This window comes from Myxine glutinosa, chromosome 8 (genome assembly GCF_964187855.1).
Source record: "Myxine glutinosa chromosome 8, kmMyxGlut1.1, whole genome shotgun sequence".
Lineage (NCBI taxonomy): Eukaryota > Metazoa > Chordata > Myxini > Myxiniformes > Myxinidae > Myxine > Myxine glutinosa.
This window is the reverse complement of record NC_136268.1, coordinates 140,753,528-140,776,232: the sequence shown is the minus strand read 5'-3', so window position 1 is coordinate 140,776,232 and position 22,705 is coordinate 140,753,528. Positions and strand designations below refer to the sequence as shown.

At 46.3% G+C, this 22,705-nt stretch overlaps 1 protein-coding gene across 4 annotated transcripts in view; it reads right to left on the bottom strand.

Annotated features, from left to right (window-relative positions):
* Positions 1-22,625, bottom strand: part of IQCC (IQ motif containing C) — a 43,843-nt gene extending 21,218 nt beyond the window's left edge. Inside the window, exons 1-3 of one of the 4 annotated variants that reach the window (XM_068125310.2) lie at positions 22,296-22,625; positions 12,109-12,255; positions 2,117-2,576 (exon numbers count right to left, since the gene is read on the bottom strand). In XM_068125310.2, coding sequence (XP_067981411.2) covers positions 2,117-2,576; positions 12,109-12,255; positions 22,296-22,337 — 649 coding nt within the window. In that variant the 5' untranslated portion in view covers positions 22,338-22,625. The remainder of the gene's footprint in view (positions 1-2,116; positions 2,577-12,108; positions 12,256-22,295) is intronic. The other 3 variants (XM_068125313.2, XM_068125311.2, XM_078783776.1) reach the window with 3 other exon arrangements.
* Between the last annotated feature and the right edge of the window lie 80 nt (positions 22,626-22,705).

Sequence of the window (22,705 nt, the reverse complement as noted above, 5' to 3'; positions counted from 1 at the left end):
CAACCATCGTCTTTGACGGATATTGAGGACCCAGCACAAAGGACAACACCCACCAGCGACGAAAGACAACAACTGTGAAAAATACTGTCAATATTACGGAGACAACAAAATTTGTGGGAAAGAAGGATTATTTCCTTTCGAATGAAAACAATAAAAAGTCACTAATTGACATGATTACGGTGCGCCTGAGGCAAAAAGACTGCCATGTTGTACAGGCAGAGGGGGACGCAGACTTGGATATAGTGAAAGCAGCTATCGCTATGTCAACCACCAAATCAACCACCCTTATCGGAGAAGATACAGATCTCCTCATATTGCTTCTGTACCATGGGAAAATAGACAGTAAAGAACTCTACTTTCGTTCGGACAAAGGGAAACCAAATGTGTACAATATCAAAGTTTTGAAGAAGTTACTTGGGGATAATGTCTGCACAGATTTGTTGTTTGTCCATGCATTCACTGGGTGTGACACTACATCTAGAGTCTTTGGTGTTGGGAAAAACTCAGTGTTTCAAAAAGTCATCAAGGGTGATTCTGTATTGCGTACCTGTTCGAGGATTTTCTGTGCACCAGACACTGATCAAGTTGCTGTAGAAAGTGCTGGGTGTAAGGCAATGGTGTCTTTGTTTAACGGGACACAGTCTGAATCTCTAGCATCAATGCGGTACAGTTACCTCTGCAGAAAGGTGGCGACAGCAAAGACATTCGTAACACCAGAGCGATTGCCCCCCACAACCTCAGCAACAAAATATCATGCACAGCAAAGTTACCTTCAAATCGTGCAATGGATGGGCCACAGTGACAACATGGACCCTGCAAAATGGGGCTGGGATATTCAAGAGGACAAACTCACACCAGTAATGATGGACAATAACCATGCTCCTGACATCCTGCTAAAAATGATTCACTGCAACTGCTCAGCTAGATGCAACACGCTTAGATGTAGTTGTAAGAAGTACGGACTTGAGTGCACCGGGGCTTGTGGACCTTGCCAGGATGGCAACTGTGAAAATATGAACCATGCACCCATTTTAGATGAAAATGAGGACTGATAATATTGTGACTAGTGTGTAGTTGGTGGTGGTGAGTAGTAGAGTAGTGGCCATGGTGGTGGTGAGTAGTAGAGTAGTGGCCATGGTGGCGGTTGTAAAGTAGAAATGGTTCCCCACCTGGAATGACATCCTGGGTACCAACTAATTAAGAAAAGGTGGACATTGGTTTTATTTGTGTATGAGACTGTGTGTTAAAAGAGTGTGGAGCATTTTGGCCTCATCAGTGACTTGATGATGCCATCTCACACAGATATACAGGACAAAAACTAGTTCAATTAAATTTCATGTGAATCTCAGTTTCATAAATTGGAATTTACCATCAGATTAAAAAATTAGGTCATGACGTTATTTCATGACGTCATGACATAACTTAGAGACACTTCTGTTGACTGCAAGACTTCTAAGGTCATAAGCTTTATGAATAATTTTCACTTTTAAAGTGGTCTAGTACTGCTTGTTTCAAAAGAAATGTGAAGATATTAGGATTTTTGGTCAAATGGCGGCCATTTTGTTTGACGTCATATTTAAACCCTTTGTGGTTCTCATATTTTGGCCTACTTTTGTGATGCTGTTCTCTGGCCGCAATATTACTGAAAAACACCATAAAATGTTTTCTAGGAATTTTTTTGGGGTTAGTCTGCATAATGATCCTACTATAGATACACCCACACACCAGATTAGAAGTTGGTAGTTCGTTTATGTTTCAAGATATTTCGCTCACAAGGTTCAGACATATATATGGTGGTGGCCATCTTGGATTTTGACGTGGCGACACAATTTTCAATAGCGTTCTCCCTTATGCCGAGATACACCCACACACCAGATTACAAGTTGGTACTTCACTTATTTTTCAAGATATTCAGCTCACAAGGTTCAGACATACATGGCGGCGGCCATCTTGGATTTTGAGGTGGGTTGCACCCATACACCAAATTCGAATGCGGTCCTTCGCTTACGCACGCACGCACGCCCGGACGGACGGACGGACACACGGACGGAGGGGAAAACCATAGTCCCCCTTTCGCTCCGCGGTGCGACGGGGGACAAAAACGTCAACAACTCACCAACATCCTCTTCCATTGCTGCTGTTGCACTTTTTCCATCTCTCCACGTTTCCTTGGTAGCTGCCCTTTCTGCAGTTTCCTCATTGTCCTTCATGAATGATGAAACTCCAATAGGAGGAATGGACAAGACTTGGGGATGAACGGTTGTAAAAGCGTTGCTCCGCCCTTCCAATGGGTGAAGCAAGTGATCATGTGACATCACATTTGCTGTTGGATCTGTAGATGGTGGCATTGTTGATGACATTGTGTCCGGATGGGGGAGGCCATCACTTGTACGAGAATGATGCAGAAAGATTGGGCCGGAGGATGTATTTGGGTGGTTCTGGATCGTTGTTGCCGAAACATTTGTGCAATGATCGGGTGGTGATGGAGAGCTCAGGACAACGCCGTGTGGACCAGATACACTGGCAGAGACGATTAGGTTGCCAGCAATCGAAGGATGGTGTTGTGATTCTTTATGCTGCCAAACAAAATGATTCGTGCTCAGAAGGAAATGCAGGAAGACATAAAAAGCTTTCAGTTACTCTCTATTTAGTACAACAGGACAATCGTGCTTCTCCAGTTTTCAGAATCTAAGAATTATCCGTCCCCCATACACCACGTAATTCAAAACATCTCACCACCACGTAATTCAAAACACCTCACCACCACGTAATTCAAAACACCTCACCACCAAGTAATTCAAAACACCTCACCACCACGAAATCCAAAACACCTCACCACCACGTAATTCAAAACATCTCACCACCACGTAATTCAAAACACCTCACCACCACGTAATTCAAAACACCTCACCACCACGTAATTCAAAACACCTCACCACCACGAAATCCAAAACACCTCACCACCACGTAATTCAAAACACCTCACCACCACATAATTCAAAACACCTCACCACCACGAAATCCAAAACACCTCACCACCACGTAATTCAAAACACCTCACCACCACATAATTCAAAACATCTCACCACCACGTAATTCAAAACACCTCACCACCACGTAATTCAAAACACCTCACCACCAAGTAATTCAAAACACCTCACCACCACGAAATCCAAAACACCTCACCACCACGTAATTCAAAACATCTCACCACCACGTAATTCAAAACACCTCACCACCACGTAATTCAAAACACCTCACCACCACGTAATTCAAAACACCTCACCACCAAGTAATTCAAAACACCTCACCACCACGAAATCCAAAACACCTCACCACCACGTAATTCAAAACATCTCACCACCACGTAATTCAAAACACCTCACCACCACGTAATTCAAAACACCTCACCACCACGTAATTCAAAACACCTCACCACCAAGTAATTCAAAACAACTCACCACCACGTAATTCAAAACACCTCACCACCACGTAATTCAAAACACCTCACCACCACGTAATTCAAAACAACTCACCACCACGTAATCCAAAACACCTCACCACCACGTAATTCAAAACATCTCACCACCACGTAATTCAAAACAACTCACCACCACATAATTCAAAACACCTCACCACCACGTAATTCAAAACACCTCACCACCACGTAATTCAAAACACCTCACCACCAAGTAATTCAAAACACCTCACCACCACGAAATCCAAAACACCTCACCACCACGTAATTCAAAACATCTCACCACCACGTAATTCAAAACACCTCACCACCACGTAATTCAAAACACCTCACCACCACGTAATTCAAAACACCTCACCACCAAGTAATTCAAAACACCTCACCACCACGAAATCCAAAACACCTCACCACCACGTAATTCAAAACATCTCACCACCACGTAATTCAAAACAACTCACCACCATGTAATTCAAAACACCTCACCACCACGTAATTCAAAACACCTCACCACCACGTAATTCAAAACACCTCACCACCAAGTAATTCAAAACACCTCACCACCATGTAATGCAAAACACACCACCACGTAATTCAAAACACCTCACCACCACGTAATTAAAAACACTTCACAACCACGTAATTCAAAACACCTCACAGCCACGTAATTCAAAACACCTCACCACCACGTAATTCAAAACACCTCACCACCACAAAATTAAAAACATCTCACCACCACGTTATTAAAAACATCTCACCACCATGTAATTCAAAACATTTCAGTACCACGTAATTCAAAACACCTCACCACCACATAATTAAAAACACCTCACCACCACGAAATCCAAAACACCTCACCACCACGTTATTAAAAACATCTCACCACCACGTAATTCAAAATATCTCAGTACCACGTAATTCAAAACACCTCACCACCACGAAATTCAAAACACTTCACCACCACATAATTCAAAACACCTCACCACCACGTAATTCAAAACACCTCACCACCACGTAATTCAAAACACCTCACCACCACATAATTCAAAACACCTCACCACCACGAAATCCAAAACACCTCACCACCACGTAATTCAAAACATCTCACCACCACGTAATTCAAAACACCTCACCACCACGTAATTCAAAACACCTCACCACCACGTAATTCAAAACACCTCACCACCAAGTAATTCAAAACACCTCACCACCACGAAATCCAAAACACCTCACCACCACGTAATTCAAAACACCTCACCACCACGTAATTCAAAACACCTCACCACCAAGTAATTCAAAACACCTCACCACCACGTAATTCAAAACACCTCACCACCACGAAATTCAAAACACCTCACCACCACGTAATTCAAAACACCTCACCACCACGAAATCCAAAACACCTCACCACCACGTAATTCAAAACACCTCACCACCACGTAATTCAAAACACCTCACCACCACGTAATTCAAAACACCTCACCACCACGTAATTCAAAACATCTCACCACCAAGTAATTCAAAACACCTCACCACCACGAAATCCAAAACACCTCACCACCAAGTAATTCAAAACACCTCACCACCACAAAATCCAAAACGCCTCACCACCAAGTAATTCAAAACACCTCACCACCACGTAATTCAAAACACCTCACCACCACGTAATTCAAAACACCTCACCACCACGTAATTCAAAACACCTCACCACCAAGTAATTCAAAACACCTCACCACCATGTAATGCAAAACACCTCACCACCACGTAATTCAAAACACCTCACCACCACATAATTAAAAACACTTCACAACCACATAATTCAAAACACCTCACAGCCACGTAATTCAAAACACCTCACCACCACGTAATTCAAAACACCTCACCACCACGAAATTAAAAACATCTCACCACCACGTTATTAAAAACATCTCACCACCATGTAATTCAAAACATTTCAGTACCACATAATTCAAAACACTTCACCACCACATAATTAAAAACACCTCACCACCACGAAATCCAAAACACCTCACCACCACGTTATTAAAAACATCTCACCACCACGTAATTCAAATTATCTCAGTACCACGTAATTCAAAACACCTCACCACCACGTTATTAAAAACATCTCACCACCACGTAATTCAAAATATCTCAGTACCACGTAATTCAAAACACTTCACCACCACATAATTCAAAACACCTCACCACCACGTAATTCAAAACACCTCACCACCACGTAATTCAAAACACCTCACCACCACATAATTCAAAACACCTCACCACCACGTAATTCAAAACACCTCACCACAATGTAATTCAAAACACCTCACCACCACGTAATTCAAAACACCTCACCACCACGTAATTCAAAAGATCTCAGTACCACGTAATTCAAAACACCTCACCACCACGAAATTCAAAACACTTCACCACCACATAATTCAAAACACCTCCCCACCACATAATTCAAAACACCTCACCACCACGTAATTCAAAACACCTCACCACCACGTAATTCAAAACACCTCACCACCATGTAATTCAAAAACCTCACCACCACGTAATTCAAAACACCTCACCACCATGTAATTCAAAAACCTCACCACCACATAATTCAAAACACCTCACCACCACATAATTCAAAACACCTCACCACCACGTCATTCAAAACACCTCACCACCATGTAATTCAAAAACCTCACCACCACATAATTCAAAACACCTCACCACCACGTAATTCAAAACACCTCACCACCACGTCATTCAAAACACCTCACCACCACGTCATTCAAAACACCTCACCACCACGTCATTCAAAACGCCTCACCACCACATTATTAAAAACACTTCACAATCACGTAATTAAAACCGTTGCAACTTCGTTGCAACCGTTGGTCCGATTGACAGGAAATTTTCACCATAGGTGCAACTCCACCTGCAGAATTTTTTAATGATAATTATGGCACCATAGGTCACGTGGTTCAGCCGCCATCTTGGAAAAACTGAAAAACTTTGCACCTCTATATCTCTGAAAGCGCTGAATAGAAAAAATTGAGACATGGCTCATTGTAAAGAACTCTCCATGTGGAATAGCATCTGTTAATGATGATGTCATAGGTGCCTCCATTATGACATCATAATTTGACAAGTACAAAACTTCATCCGATGAAGATGAAATTTTTTGAGCATAATCTAGGAATAAATTAGTGGAGAAAAAAAAATGATGACGTCATCCGTCACGTGGTTCGGCCGCCATATTTGTTTTAACACAAAGCCTTAAAAACCACTGAAAATACATCCTGGCGAGGGTTTGCCATCTCTGATTGCTCTTTCTTGTTCATGAGGTAAAAGGAAAAAAAATACCTGAAAAAACCCATGTGGTTCACAAGTCATTATGGTGACAAAGATTTTCAATCAAAGATCTAACAACTTATATGACCATAGACTTTTGACCTTTTGAACCCAACATATAATCAATTCATCTTTTTAGTACAGTTCATATGTTTGCCAGGTTTAGTTGGAATCTCTTCAGTAGTTCACAAGTTGTAACTGTGGCAACGAAAATGTGCTATGCACGCATGCATGAGAAATGTTGCCTTAAGATCTGAGATCTGACACATGAACGCTGTAAAGGTCACGATGACAAAATACCCCCTGAAGGCAAATCTACATCGACCACATACGTTTAATCTAACTGTCTCAATTACTTACTGAGATGGCTCTCCTCAACAAGCGTTCACTTACTATTGGCACAGCTCTCATTCTCTGTAAGGACATACAGTACAAGGTGATCCATAATTAAGCCCCTATTTTAAATGTAGAAACATGTTGTATAGCACAGGACCATTCTCTCAAACAGGTCTGAGGCACGGAGAGAACCGATCGATCTCCGAGGAGCGCCCAGAATTCTCCCACTGAAGATGATGTGCCCAAGAAAAATACCATTTCTGCCAAAGCACATGCTCACTCTTTTGCCCAAATTTCAGCTTCCTAGCTCAAAGGATGACTGAGATATCGCCTGGACAAACAAACATGAAAACAAGAAATATGTCGTGCATTGCACGATACTTGCAAAATCCCTAAAATAAGTTGTCAAAATAAATAATACCTCAAAATAATTGGTGGTTGAATTCAGTGACCTGGTGTGCAAATCCTCTTCAAATTTCAAGTTAATTGGATGAAAATTGAGGATTTTAGAAATTTGACAAAGTTGGGGTAACCTTTGGCCTATATTGACCTATTGACCCCAGAAACAATAGGCATCTTGCTTATGACCAACTCTACCATTTGGTGAAGTTTCGTAAAGATCGGTAGAAAATTGTGACCTGTAGGTGACTGACAAACAGAGATAGACAAAGAGACAAACAAACAGAACAAGAAGACGTCATGCAGAGCACGATACTTGCAAGATCCGCCCCCCCCCCCGCCCCCCCCAAGAAAAAAATATCCATTGATACAGCAAATTGTCCATTTCATCAAGATTAAAAATGACAATCTTGATCAAAGCTCAGGTCGATAGGAAGAAAAGTGACGATTTTTCAGATGAAAAATGATTTTGAAAGGTTAATCTTGAGTTGACCTTTGACCTTTTCACCTCAAAAATAGTTAGTTTCCCTATTTAGTGACTCGATGTGCAAATGCTGTTCAATTTACAAGTCAATCGGATGAAAATTGAGGATTTTTGAAACTTGGGCAATGTTCACCTTTTGGCCTATGTTGACCTAAAATATACTTTGTGGTTGAATTCAGTGACCAGATATGCAAATTCTCTTAGAACTTCAAGTCAATCGGATGAAAATTGATGATTTTAGAAATTTGGCCTATGTTGACCTTTTGGCCGATGTTCACCGAAAATATAATTTGTGGTTGAATTCAGTGACCAGATATGCAAAAGCTCTTCAAATTTCCAGTCAATCGGATGAAAATTGAGGATTTTAGAAATTCAGCCTAGATGTTGACCTTTTGGCCGATGCAATTGACCTCAAAAATACTTGGTGGTTGAATTCAGTGACCAGTTATGCAAGTCCTCTTCAAATTTCAAGTCAATTGGATGAAAATTGAGGATTTTAGAAATATGGCCTATGTTGACCTTTTGGACTATGTTGCCCTCAAAAATACTTGGCGGTTGAATTCAGTGACCAGATTTGCAAGTCCTCTTCAAATTTCAAGTCAATCAGATGAAAATTGAGGATTTTAGAAATTTGGCAAAGTTGGTGACTGTTGTGGTTTTGTAAATAAAGGCAACCCCCCTATAGTTCGTTGCACCACAACATGTAGCCTCGCTTAGTGTGTTATTTCTTATTAAATGTGAAGTATAGTCTCCTTCCCAGTGTTAGTATGCGTTGAGGCAGGTAGAGAAAGGGTTGGCCTCATTGAAGCCTGGAATGCCATGTCATAGGCCTAGGACAAGTCAAGCAGGCCAGAGGGAGGAGCTGGAGGGCGTGGCTGATAAGCATCGAACAGCCAATGGGAGCTAAAGGGAGTGGCCAATAACGGCGGCCAATGAGCGCTAAATGGAGTGACTAATGAGGGGCTGTCACGACACGTGAACCCCGGTGGCCAGTGGAGGCCCGTGGAACATTCTAGTGGGGCTCCGGGGGATATAAAACCCGGCCCGGACCCCCAAACTCGCTCTCTCTGGCCCTGGACTCTGACAATCACTCTCTGGCTCTGGATTCGCTCTCTGGCTCTGGATTCGCTCTCTGGCTCTGGATTCGCTCTCTGGCTCTGGATTCGATTTGGTCTCTCTCTGGATTCGCAGAGACGCAGGTAAGTAGACCACACGACCCAGCCCTGAAATTGTGCGAGGGCACAGATAGAAAATTTGTTGGGTGAGACCCAAATTCAGGAAGGCACCACAGTGTGGGCAATGGGAATTCGGGTTCTTAGAACCATCGTTTAAAGAACGCCGATTGGCAGGGTACGACCCCGGGTAGTTTAAAAGTGTAAATGATATTAGGGTAGTTAGGATGTGAGATCCCTTTGCACCATCCACGACCATTCACCTCGGAGAACGAGCTTCACGCCGTAAGGCTCTGTAAGCTGATCATGACGTGAGTGAAACATTGTTTTGGTCCATCCCTTCCTTCCTGGGAGGGATTTCGGGACGAATTTGGCATTAGAGGGGGATATGGGAGACAGGACGTAGACTATTTCTAAATACATGGGGGGCTAGGGTAGTGTAGCCAACGGTGGGGGGTACGTACGGCTAGGGACGAGCCTGCTTCGCTCACTCTGCCGCGTACCTCGCTCCGCACCAGGTATGGTGGTGCCTGGTCACCTTGATTTTCGTCTGCCACCGTGTGCTTTTCCGTGTGCTTGTTGCGCCTTGTCTTCCTCCCCGCCCCAGGACCATTTGGAGGCCGACCTGTGCAGCACCTTGCTGCCAATCCATATTGTACCTATGGACCACAAGCCTTGTGGCCCCGCACCTCTGCTGTGCAGCATCGTGCTGCCAATTCCTCTTGCACTTATGGACCACACGCCTTGTGGCCCCGCACCTCTGCTGTGAAGCATCTCGCTGCCAATTCATCTTGCACCTATAGACCACCTGTTGGGTGGCATTTGGGCCAAGCTTCGGACCACCTGTTGAGTGGCGCTGACGCCACGCAGTTGGACCACGTGACGAGTGGCCCCGCTTGTGAATAAAGAAAGTGTGTGCAATTGTGTGCAATTGTGAAGATGTGAAGATTTAGATGGCCCTGATGTTCAAATGGCCTGTATGCCGGTCAGGGCCAGCCAGTTATTGTTAGCCCGCACACACAAGACAAGAAGATGCAAGATACAAGCAGCAAGTGCCTTCATTTCCTTCCTCCATTTCTTTCCTCAAAGTGCAGGTCCTGGGTTGTAGTATTGTAAATAAAGGTTAAGTTTTGTGCTTGTAAATATAAGAATGTGCCCACCGGCTATGTGTTTAGTTTAAAAATTCCGGAAATGCGCGAATAGTTGTGGGTGTGAGTCTGATAGATTAGCTGCTCAACGCATTAGGAGGGACATATCTAGTGTAAAAAATGTAGCACACATGGGTTAGAGTAAATGTTAGGGGGATTACACCTATGTGTCACATTAATGGTAAAAGTAAATTGCATGCCAGACGCTACCGGTCGTTCCAACTGAGGTCGACTCGGGCCGAGTCTGGTCAGAGAGGGGGGTCGTGTTGTGGTTTTGTAAATAAAGGCAACCCCCCTATAGTTAGTTGCACCACAACATGTAGGCTCGCTTAGTTGGTTATTTCTTATTAAATGTGAAGTATAGTCTCCTTCCCAGTGTTAGTATGCGTTGAGGCAGGTAGAGAAAGGGTAGGCCTCATTGAAGCCTGGAATGCCATGTCATGGGCCTAGGACAAGTCAAGCAGGCCCGAGGGAGGAGCTGGAGGGCGTGGCTGGTAAGCAGCGAACAGCCAATGGGAGCGAAAAGGAGTGGCCAATAACGGCGGCCAATGAGAGCTAAGGGGAGTGACTAATGAGGGGCTGTCACGACACGTGACCCCCGGCGGCCAGTGGAGGCCCGTGGAACATTCTAGTGGGGCTCCGGGGGATATAAAACCCGGCCCGGACCCCCAAACTCGCTCTCTCTGACCCTGGACTCTGACGATCTCTCTCTGGCTCTGGATTCGCTCTCTGGCTCTGGACTCTGGACGCGCTCTCTGGCTCTGGATTCGATTTGGTCTCTCTCTGGATTCGCACTCTGAACGCGCTCTCTGCCCTGACGACCTCTGCCTGGACTCCCTGCAAGTGCGCTTTGCCTCGCTGACTTTGGGACACGCTCCGTGGATTCCCGTTACGTGCCCGACTGAGATCGACGTCCCTGCCGCGAACATCCTTGGGGGGACCTGCCCAACGAGCCGTCCAGGCGAACTGCACCAAGCGGCTGTGCTTTGTGCGTGTCCCCCTCTTCCTCCCCTTCCCCAAACGAGTCTGAGGGCCCTTGTCTGGGTCCTGAGTAAGGCTGTTAAGGCTCTCCTCTGTGTCCCTTTTTTTATAACCATTGTACATTTGTGAATAAATCCTGTGGTTTGTTTCCAACTTGGCCATCTTCGTCCCTTCACCATTGGCCGAGCATTGCACGAGTTAAAACCGCTGGACCGGGTTCATAGTGCTAACGGCACGAGTTACGGGACGCACAACCGCTCGGGCGTTAAGGACCAGCGTGACTCGTGCGAGGTTCAGCCCCCGTTCTCACAGCTGCGTGTGTCGAAGGCACTCGGGTTGTGACCGTTAACCCTTCCACGCGTTCGCTGCGGGCTCGGCGGCTGGAATTGCCCAGCAATCCGTCCACCACGAGTATAGCGTGGGGGCGGCCTCGTGGACTCGAAGGTCGAGGGGGAGCAGGGCTTAACCCCCCCTCAGTACGTCGACGAGCTCGAGATCAGCAACAGTGACCTTTGGCCTATGTTGACCTTTTGACCTCAAAAACAATAGGCTTCTTGCTTATGACCAACTCTACCATTTGGTGAAGTTTCGTGATGATCGGTTTGGAATTGTGACCTGTAGGCCGGTGACAAACAGACAAATACAAACAGACAGAACCACAAACGCAACAGACCAATATACTTGAAAACTCTACGATTTTCGCAAGTAACAAACAAGAAAAAAACAAAAACCTGCTAGGCCTATGTTCCATAACCATACCTTGGGATTAAAGCCTGGCCGGGTTAAGGTCGAGCCCACCCAGTGTAGCGTGCTGGCAGACCCTTCGACTTCAACAACCATTGCCTCAAAGTCCTTAAGTACGTTTGCCATTGCACGCCGTGTCAAAGCACCACGCACCATCGCCTTCTTGGTTAGAGCAGAGCAGAAAAGATTTGGTTAGAGCAGTTTCAACTCGTATAATTATAATAAATAGTACTCGTATATAATAAAGTCTTGTGTGGAATATGTGAACCTGATAACTATTAAATATATTGTTACGGATGCCTCTGGATAAGTCCAAGGGAGTGGCGTGTACCGAGAGACCATGGACGCCAATTGGAACCCTTAACTCGAGCTGGATCCTTGTGCCCAAAGTCTATTTACTGTACCAGTGAATTAAGCGTGGCAGACGGGGAATCGTGCCTGTGACGACGTGGCGGGTAATTTGGCCGAACGAACCAATGCCATGTGCCGTCTTACATGGGCTACCACAACAATTGGGAACTCAAACCTATTGCCCACTGGCAATGCTATTTGGACCAACCCCAAGCAGGATAAATCAGGACACATTCAACACTTCAATAATTTATTACACAGCAAGCAAGGTAATCAAAAGAGCAGAAAGTGACGGGAGGATTCATGGAAGTAATGACGAGGAGAGAAAATGGCGTTACTTCAGAAAATGGTTCGGGAAATCATTCATGGAATTACAAGAGTTTGAACACATATAAAGCACATTGAACACACATGTACATTATCCGTTACACTCTAACAATCATGCCCGACCTCGGAGCACTTATGAACAATCACTTAACTCAGAACTACAATATTGGATTCACGAGGAAAGACACAGAGATTGGGTGGAGAGGGAAAGAGAATAAGAAAAAGATTGAGGGACTTTGTCATGGCTCCAGTACGCCTGAAATCGCTCTGGTTGGAGCAATCTTGCTCAAAGTTGCTCCTCCCCTTGAAACAGGGCCCCGATAGTCTGGGGTCCCGGGTCGGAACACGTCTGGCCGGCGTGATGTTCCGCAGGCTTAGGACAGCTCATTCCGTAAAGATATCTGAAGGCTTTGACATTTGAAAGGTAGCACTGTCCTCCATGGAGGCGCTGGAGACGTGTCATGTTGAATGTCCCATGTAGAAAAGTAAAGAGGAAGAAGCATTGGCCGAAGTAAAAGGCGGAAAATGTCTTTGGGGGAACAGCCTGTAGAACTGTTTGCTCTTGCTGAGGCAATCATGAAGAAAGAGAGAAAGAGAGAGAGACACATTACATCCCCGCTGTGGGTTTTACAACCTGCCCCTCCCCCTCGCTGGCTGTTTGTCATAATGCTGTGCCGCATTGACATAACACTAAGGGGAGAGTGTGCGGAGGGGTTGAAACAACTTCTGTCTGAGCGACTTCTGTCTGCATAACTTCTGTCTCCATGGTGCTGGGGCATTTCCAGTTATTCGTCCTCTCGGCACGCAATTGAGTTCACGGGTTTGTGAGCAGGTGTTGTCCTGAATGTGAATGATGTTAATGAAAGGGAATGGAAGAAAATGGTGTTGAATGGAGGAGATGGAAAGATAGATATATGGAGGGGAATGGAATGGGGGTGAAGGGGGGAGGGGGGGGAGGGGAGGAACAGATTTTCATGCTGTTTACATACAACAACAACAGCAACATGCATTTTAAGGCCATTTTCCCTGCTAGAGCGGGGGTTAGCCTTGCGGTCCCCATGACAATCTTCTCCATTTTGCCCCTATTTTCTGCATCTCCCCTTGTTAACCACCTTGCCCGCATTTCTTCTTCCACCACCTTTAGACAAGTCTTTCTCGATCACGTGAATACGATTTACCTTACTCTAAACAGAGGTAAACTGAGGCTCGTTTGCACGACATGCTTGAGGCCTCCTTTCCCGCTTCCTGAGGCTCGTTTGCACGACGTGCTTGAGGCCTCCTTTCCTGCTTCCTGAGGCTCGTTTGCACGACATGCTTGAGGCCTCCTTTCCTGCTTCCTGAGGCTCGTTTGCACGACGTGCTTGAGGCCTCCTTTCCTGCTTCCTGAGGCTCGTTTGCACGACGTGCTTGAGGCCTCCTTTCCTGCTTCCTGAGGCTTGTTTGCACGACGTGCTTGAAGCCTCCTTTCCTGCTTCCTGGGGCTCGTTTGCACGACGTGCTTGAGGCCTCCTTTCCTTCTTCCTGAGGCTCGTTTGCATGACGTGCATGAGGGCTCCGAGTGCTTCTGCTCACTGAGGATCTCACCTTCGAAAGTGTTGCGTTTACATTCTGTATGCCTGGCCATCTTAGCTACTTAACGTGCAGTGTAAACGAACCTTTTCTTTGTCATCAATGGTGACCTCAAGCTTGTGGAGGAGCTTGTATGTGTAATGTATTTGGGAGAACGACTCAGCCATCCTTGTGCTTTAACATGAATTGACTTGGACCGGTGTGTACGGTGTGTACCCTGGTTAGAATAGGTACACCGTATCCCTGCGTGTCGTAAGAGGCGACTAAGAGGGTTGGCGTCAGGAAGGGCATCCGGCCATAAAAACATTGCCTCAAAAAGAGAACCATGACAATTACAACTACATATGGGCAGGGTACAGCCCGAAGTGGAGATCGGTTTCTGAGGTTTGGGACATGGAATGTAGGGACAATGACAGGGAGATCAGGAGAAGTGGTGGAAGTATTGATCAGAAGAAGAGTGGACATATGTTGTGTGCAAGAGAAGAGATGGAAGGGAAGTGGTGTGAGAATGGTGAAGGGTAGGCAGGGACAGAAATACAAGTTTGTATGGCAAGGGTGCCCGGAGGGCATGAATGGTGTTGGTGTCCTGTTTTCTGAGGAGTTTGTAGACAGTGTGGTGAGTGTGACTGGAGTGAGTGATAGGTTGATAATGGTGAAAATGATGATTGGAAAGCTCTTGGTGAACGTCATCTCGGGATATGCTCCGCAGGGTGGTCGGAGCGATTTTTTTTTTTTTTTTTTTTTTTTTTGTATACTGAATCGAGGCTCGTGAAAGAGCTAACATTTACTTCACAAACAAATCAACCAGACAAACAAAACACACAAAAAGAGGGAGCGGAAAACAAGATGGGGAGAGAAGGGGAAGCACACAAACACAACATTTGAGAGCAGGGAGATGTGTGGAAGGGAGAGGGCTTGGGGGGAGGAGGCGTGGGAAGGGGGGGGGGGGTGGAGGGAGAAGTATAAAACACAAGGACACCAAGGACTTCCAGGACAGAAGTTGGTATTTCAAAAAAGTGGAATTGGGGTGAAATTAGCGGGGGTAGAAAAGATCAAAGTTTTGGATGGGGGAAGATAAGAGATGGTGGTGAACAGCAGTTTTAAAGACCTGGAGGGTGGAGTGGGATTGAAGAGAGTGAGGGAGTTTGTTCCAGAGGTGGGAGAAGAGAGGAATGAAGGAGTGAAGGTGAGCAGAGAGTCTTGATTTTGGCAGTTTGACGATATGAGGGTTGCAGGCAGATCTTGTGCGACCTGTAGGAATATTTGCGGGACAGAGCCCAGAGAGAGCTGGGGGGGTAAGGCCAGAGAGGAGTCGGTAGAAGATGGAAAGACCACCAACCTGCCTGCGGTGAGTGAGTGAGAGGCCCTTGGAGTTAGCTTCATCGCGGGAGATTCCAATGATTCTGAATGCTTTGGTTTCAACAGCGTGAAGACGAACTAGGTGTGAGGCAGGAGCACCAGCCCAGAGGGGAGAGCAGTATTCCATTGAGCTGCGGATGAAAGCCTTGTATGTGGTGAGGAGCTCAGGTGTGCCAAGGAAGGACTTTGCACGACGGAGGATGCCCAGTCGGCGACTGGCTTTGGAGGCCAGATTTGAAATGTGGTTTTCCCAGGAAAGATCATGGCAGATAGTGAGACCCAAAAGCTTGAGTGACAGAACTTCTTGGAGAGGATTATTCAGAAAGTGGATGGGAGGGTTGTCCAGTCGGTCTTTTCGGAGAGACCGTAAGAGTGTGAGATTTGTCAGGATTGAAAGACATGTTCCACTTGTTTGCCCAGTCTGTGATTTTGTCCAGGTCTGCAGAGAGTGAGGAGGCAGCAGACTGCCGATCTGAGGGATGAAGAATGGAGCGACAGAGAGTAGAGTCATCAGCAAAGAGATACAGAGGATTTTCAAGAGAGTCAGAGAGTCAGAGCGATGAAGAGAAGGACAAGTTCTGGTGTGCGATAGAGAAGCTGATGGAAAACTTGAAAGATGAGGAAGTTGTTGTGGTAGGAGGAGACCTAAATGGACATGTGGGAAGGAGTATGGACGGTTTTGAGGGAGTTCATGGGGGTTACGGATATGGTGTGAGAAATGGAGAAGGTGAAAGGATTTTGGAGTTTGCTGATGGAGCTGATTTGTTGATTTGTAATACTCAGTTCCAGAAAGGGGATAATAAGCTTGTTACATACACGTCAGGTGGGTCGACGACAACTGTTGACTACCTGATGGTGCGTAGGCGAGATAGGGGGCACCTCCGGGACACAAAGGTGATCCCAGGGGAGGAGGCTGTTTCACAGCACCACTTGGTTGTCTGCGACATAAGGGTGAAAGGTGCGAGGAGAGCTCGGCGGGTGAAGTACCAACCGAGAATGAAGGTGTGGAGGTTGAAAGAGGTGACAGTAAGGGAGGCATTAAAAGAGAGGCCAAGTAGGGTAGAGGATGATGTGGTTGAGCTTGAAAGTGGTTGGATGTCAATGAAAGCTCGTCTGTTGGGAGCCGTTGGTGAGGTATGTGGATGGACAAAAGGACCACCGAGGCACTCGGAAACAGGGTAATGGGATGATGAAGTTGGAAAGAGGATTGACGAGAAGAGGAAGAAGTTCAAGGAGTGGCAGAAGGCGAAGGGTACGGGAGCAGAAACAGCAGAGCATGAAAGTTATTAGGCAGCCAAGAAGGCTGCAAAGAAAGAGGTAGCAAAGGCGCAGGAGACATGGAGGAAAATGTTCGGAGAACTCTTGGATTCGGAAGAGGGTCAGAGAGCGGTCTTCAGGATTGCAAAGCAGATAGCGAAAGAGAGGTGTGATGTGATGGGGGTGAGTTGCTTGAAGGATGAAGTGGGACAAATCGTTGTGGACCCAGATGGAATTAAAGGAAGATGGAAAAGATATATGGAAATGCTGTTGAATACAGAGAATGAATGGGGATGGCAACATAGAGAGTAACCCAGTTTTAGGACCGGCAGAGAAGATAACTGAGAAGGAAGTTGAGGAAGCGATAAAAGCAATAAACCAGCTTTAGAAAAAAAACACCTTTAGAGGCCATTTTTCCCCGCAAGCGGGGGTTGGCCTTTTTCGGGAACTGTGGTTGTTGTTGTTTTTCGGTCCCCTTTTTGAAGCAATGTTTTACGGCCGGATGCCCTTCCTGACGCCAACCCTTTTTGCCCCCTTTAACGACAAGCAGGGAATTACCAGTGAACTGGTACTCAATTTGCCGACCTCGGAAGGATGACAGGCTGAGTCAACCCCCCTGGGGTTAATTCAGCGATTGACCGGGATTCGAACCCAGGATCCTAGGATCCTAAGCCGGCACCCTAGCCACTAGCCCAACACCAGGGATAAAAGCAATGAAGAGTAGAAAAGCGGGAGGGCCGACGGGAGTTGTGGGAGATATGTTGAAGGCAGCAGGAAGTTGGGGTGTGAAGAGAATGGCAGAGATCTGTAATCTGGTGGTGAAAGAAGGTCGCATTCCAGTGGATTTGGAACTGAGTACCCTCGTCCCTCGATACAAGGGGAAAGGTGACCCTCTGGAGGGTGGCTCGTACCGAGCGATAAAGTTATTGGAGCATGGAATGAAGGTATTGGAAATGGTGTTGGAGAGGAGGATAAGGAAGAAGGTGAAGATCGACGAAATGCAGTTTGGATATATGCCAGGAAGAGGAACGACAGACGCGCTCTTTATTGTGAGGCAGTTGCAGGAGAAGTACATGGAGAAGAGGAAGAAGTTGTTTCTTGGGTTTGTTGATCTGGAGAAAGCATTCGATAGGGTTCCACGCAAAGTATTGACATGGGCATTGAGGAAGTTAGAAGTGGAGGAATGGTTGATCAGAGTAGTGATGGCAATGTACAAAAGAGCGCGCACAGCTGTAAGGACGAAGGACGGGAACAGTGGTGAGTTTGAGGTGAAGGTGGGAGTGCATCAGGGGTCGGTACTAAGTCCACTACTATTTGTAGCTGTGATGGAGGTGCTGGCTCAGACCGTAAAGGAGGGTTTACGATGGGAGTTGTTGTATGCAGATGATCTGGTGTTGATTGCGGAAAGTATGGATGGACTGAAGGAAAAGATGAACAAGTGGAAGGAATGTATGGAGACAAAAGGTCTGAAGGTGAATATAGGAAAGACGAAGGTGATGGCAAGTGGTAAAGCATGTGGTGAGGTGGAAAGAACTGGGAAGTGGTCGTGTGCTGTGTGCAGGAAGGGTGTCGGAGTGAACTCCATTCAATGTACAATGTGCGCTGAGTGGGTTCATCAAAAATGTAGTGGTCTGAGAGGGTCATTAACCAGTGTAGCAGCTACATTCAAATGTGAGGTGTGCATAGAGGGAGCTGCAGATGGAGGAAATGTTGAGTTGGATCTTGGAGACGGCGTGAAGCTAGAAGGTGTGAAAACATTTTGATACCTCGGAGACATGCTGAATGGAGAAGGTGGATCGGACTCGGCAACGGTTGCTAGAGTGAGATGTGCATGGAAGAGGTTTCGGGAACTGAGTGGCGTGCTGATGAGGGGGGTTGTGTCGTTGAGGCTGAAGGGAAAGGTGTATGCTGCATGTGTGGGAGGTGTTGTGATTTGTGGGAGTGAGACATGGGTCATGAATGCAGAGCAGCAACGAAGGCTGGAAAGGGTGGAGGTGCGGATGGTTCGGTGGTTGTGCGGGGTGTCATTGGGGGAGAGGAAGACAGATGATGAATTGCGAAAGATGATGGGAATAGAGCCTGTGATTGATGCTGTGAAGAGGAACAGGTTGAGATGGTTTGGTCATGTGTTGAGGAAGGATGAAAGTGACTGGTTGAGAAGAGTGATGGAAATGAATGTAGAAGGAAGTAGAGGACGGGGAAGACCGAGAAAGACTTGGCTAAAGATGGTGGAAGAAGAAATGCGGGCAAGGGGGTTAACAAGGAGAGATGCAGAAAATAGGGCAAAATGGAGAAGATTGTCATGGGGACCGCAAGGCTAACCCCCGCTCTAGCAGGGAAAATGGCCTTAAAATGCATGTTGTTGTTGTTGTGTTACTCTAAACAGAATACTAAAGAAACCAGAATGGCACTCAGTAGAGAGCATACCTCCGCCTGGTTGGCCATATCACTCAATGGTGAAGAATCACCTAAAAAATTCTACTAGCTGGATCCGGATCCGGATCTTCACCAAAATTGAATCGATTCTTCCTTGACACACACCCAACCTGTTCAACAAGTTTTGGCCAAATCCATCCATAACTTTTTGAGATATCCTGCTATGTATCGTTTTTGGCCCTATCTCCCAATGTTGAAGAATCACTTAAAAAATTAAATAATTCTCATATCCGAATCCATATTCAGATCTTCACCAAAATCGAATCGAATCGTCCTTGTCAGACACCCAACCGGTCAACCAAGTTTCGTCCAAATCCGTCCACAACCTTTTGAGATATCCTGCTATGTATCGTTTTTGGCCCGATCTCCCAATGGTGAAGAATCACTTAAAACATTCTAGTAGCCGGATCTGAAGCCGGATCTTCACCAAAATATAATCATTTCGTCCTTGTCACATACGCTACATCTCAGCTAGATTTCGTCCGAATCCGTCCACAACTTTTTCAGATATTTTGTTCACAAACGGACACAGACAGACAGGGGTGAAAACATAACCTCCATCCACCTTTGGTCTGTGTGTGCTTCCATTCCCTTTGGGGGTGCATGAAGTCCAACCCTCGGGCCACAACGGTCACAATATAATCAGCTGGTTAAGAATGTTTGATTGTTTTTTTTACCTTTTTTGCCAAATGATTATTTATATATCATCGACCCAGAGTTCAAATCTCTCGAATGTGCGTATCTTCGTGGCCCAGGTTACTGTGGGAATTCCACAAGGCAGTGTCCTCGGCCCCATCCTCTTTGTAATATGTGGGAATGGTTTTTCTGAGATCATCACCTGTGACATCTTCCTCTTTGCAAATGATACTAAAATATTTTGTCGAATAACAAGGAAATTTGATGCAGGATGGCATTTGGCCCATCATGCCTGTGCTACACCAACATCAGATTAAATAAATCCATGAAACTAAATACGGTAATTCATTTCATTGGGGGGAGTTGGGATGAGAAAAGTGTAAGTTGAGGAAAATATAACAAATCAAGAGACTCATATAAACTTCAAGATCTAGAAAAGCTGCAGAATGATCCAGTCAGAGGTTGATAAACTTTCATCCACAAAAAAAATATGAAGTTCTAAGTCTTGGGAATGAAGTCGAGGTTCATGTAAGAGCTAAATCTCTTACATGAAGTTGACATGTTTTGTTAATTAAGACAACGAGCTAATACTTGTTTTTGGGTGGTATGAGGACCATAAGATACCTGTAATATGAAAGCTCAACGGTTTTTGAAATATCATGTACACAAAAGTGCATGGACGCGGACGATCGGTCAGTTGGTCGGTTGGCCAATCGGTCAGACATTCAGACGGTCGGTCGGATAGTCTGTCGGTCGGACAGATGTTCGTTCGCTCGGACAGATGGTCGGTCGCTCGGACGGATGGTCGGTCGCTCGGACGGATGGTCGATCGCTCGGACGGATGGTCGGTCGCTCGGACGGATGGTCGGTCGCTCGGACGGATGGTCGGTCGCTCAGACAGATGGTCGATCGCTCGGACAGATGGTCGGTCGCTCGGACGGATGGTCGATCGCTCGGACGGGTGGTCGGGTGGTGGGACGGATGGTCAAACGGATGGTCGATCGGTCAATCGGTGGGACGGACGGTCGAATTAGTCAGTCGGACGGATGGTCGAGTCAGTCATTCGGACGGATGGTCGATCGAACGGATGGTTGATCGCTCGGACGGATGGTCGATCAGTCAGACAGTCGGTCAGACGGACGGACGGTTGGACAGTTAGTCAGTCGGTCACGGTCACTCAGACGGATGGTCCCATCACTCGGACGGATGGTTGGACAGACGGTCGGTCAGACGGACGGTCAAACGGATGGTCGGTCAGTGGGACGGACAGTCAAACGGATGGTCGGTCGGTCAATCGGTCGGACGGATGGTCGATCGGACGGACGGTTGATCGCTCGGACAGATGGTCGATCGGACGGATGGTTGATTACTCGGACGGATGGTCGAGTCAGTCAGTCGGACGAATGGTCGATCGAACGGATGGTTGATCGCTCGGACGGATGGTCGATCAGTCAGTCGGACGGATGGTCGATCGAACGGATGGTTGATCGGTCGGACGGATGGTCGAGTCAGTCAGTCGGACGGATGGTCGATCGAACGGATGGTTGATCGCTCGGACGGATGGTCGATCAGTCAGACAGTCGGTCAGACGGACGGATGGTCCATCGTTCGGACGGACGGTTGGACAGACGGTCGGTCAGGCGGACGGTCACTCGAACGGATGGTTGGTCGGTGGGACGGATAGTCAAACGGATGGTCGGTCGGTCAATCGGTCGGACGGATGGTCGAGTCAGTCAGTCGGACGGATGGTCGAGTCAGTCAGTCGGACGGATGGTCGATCGGACGGACGGTTGATCGCTCGGACGGATGGTCGATCGGACGGATGGTTGATCGCTCGGACGGATGGTCGGTTGGTTGGACAGTCAGATGGTCGATCGGTCCTCAATTTCCTGATCGAAACAAGGGGGGCAATGATGTCATGCCTGATCGAGAGGCCAAGGCTTTCATATTAACCAAAGGACCCTTTGAATTAAAACACTGAAGCTGAGACCCGATAAAAATGTACGGAAGAGCATCTTGTACGTTGGGGATTATTTAAACTTGTGGAATACCATCCCAGTTGTTGCAGTATAAGCAGATAGTGTCGACTAATGTCAAAAAGGCTGGATGGACCTCATTTGGGACGATGCAGAGTTCGGGCTCCAGTATGGAATTTCTCCCCCTGCCTGAGCAGGCAGCCAGGCACACAATATTATATTTATACTTATATACAACTCAAATAACTAAATAAAGCATTTTAACTCAAAACGTGGTATCGATTCTGTTACCTGCATTTTGATCACTCCACCTTCAGGCCACGTATCGAGCATGGTGAAGGCCGTGAAGGTGAAATGTTGGGAAAGGAAACCGTTATTTGAAAATATTATTCATTCGCAGCTCTTCCTTCCCTTCAATGATTTCCTCAATATTCATTATTCCGACAAGACTCAGTCTCATGTTCGGCACGTGTAGATGAAAGATTGTATTGCACATGTACGGTTTAATATGACGAAGTACACGCATGTAAAATAAATAAAGCGCGTTAAGCTTATAAGGAAACCGTGACGTCACGACGACAAAATCGCCTCACCGGAAACTGAGAATCCGACAAGAAAACCGGAAGTACCTCCAGCGTTACTTTATTTTATTGATTAAATGCGCTTAAAACGAACGATTACATTTCTTCAGGCGATATCCA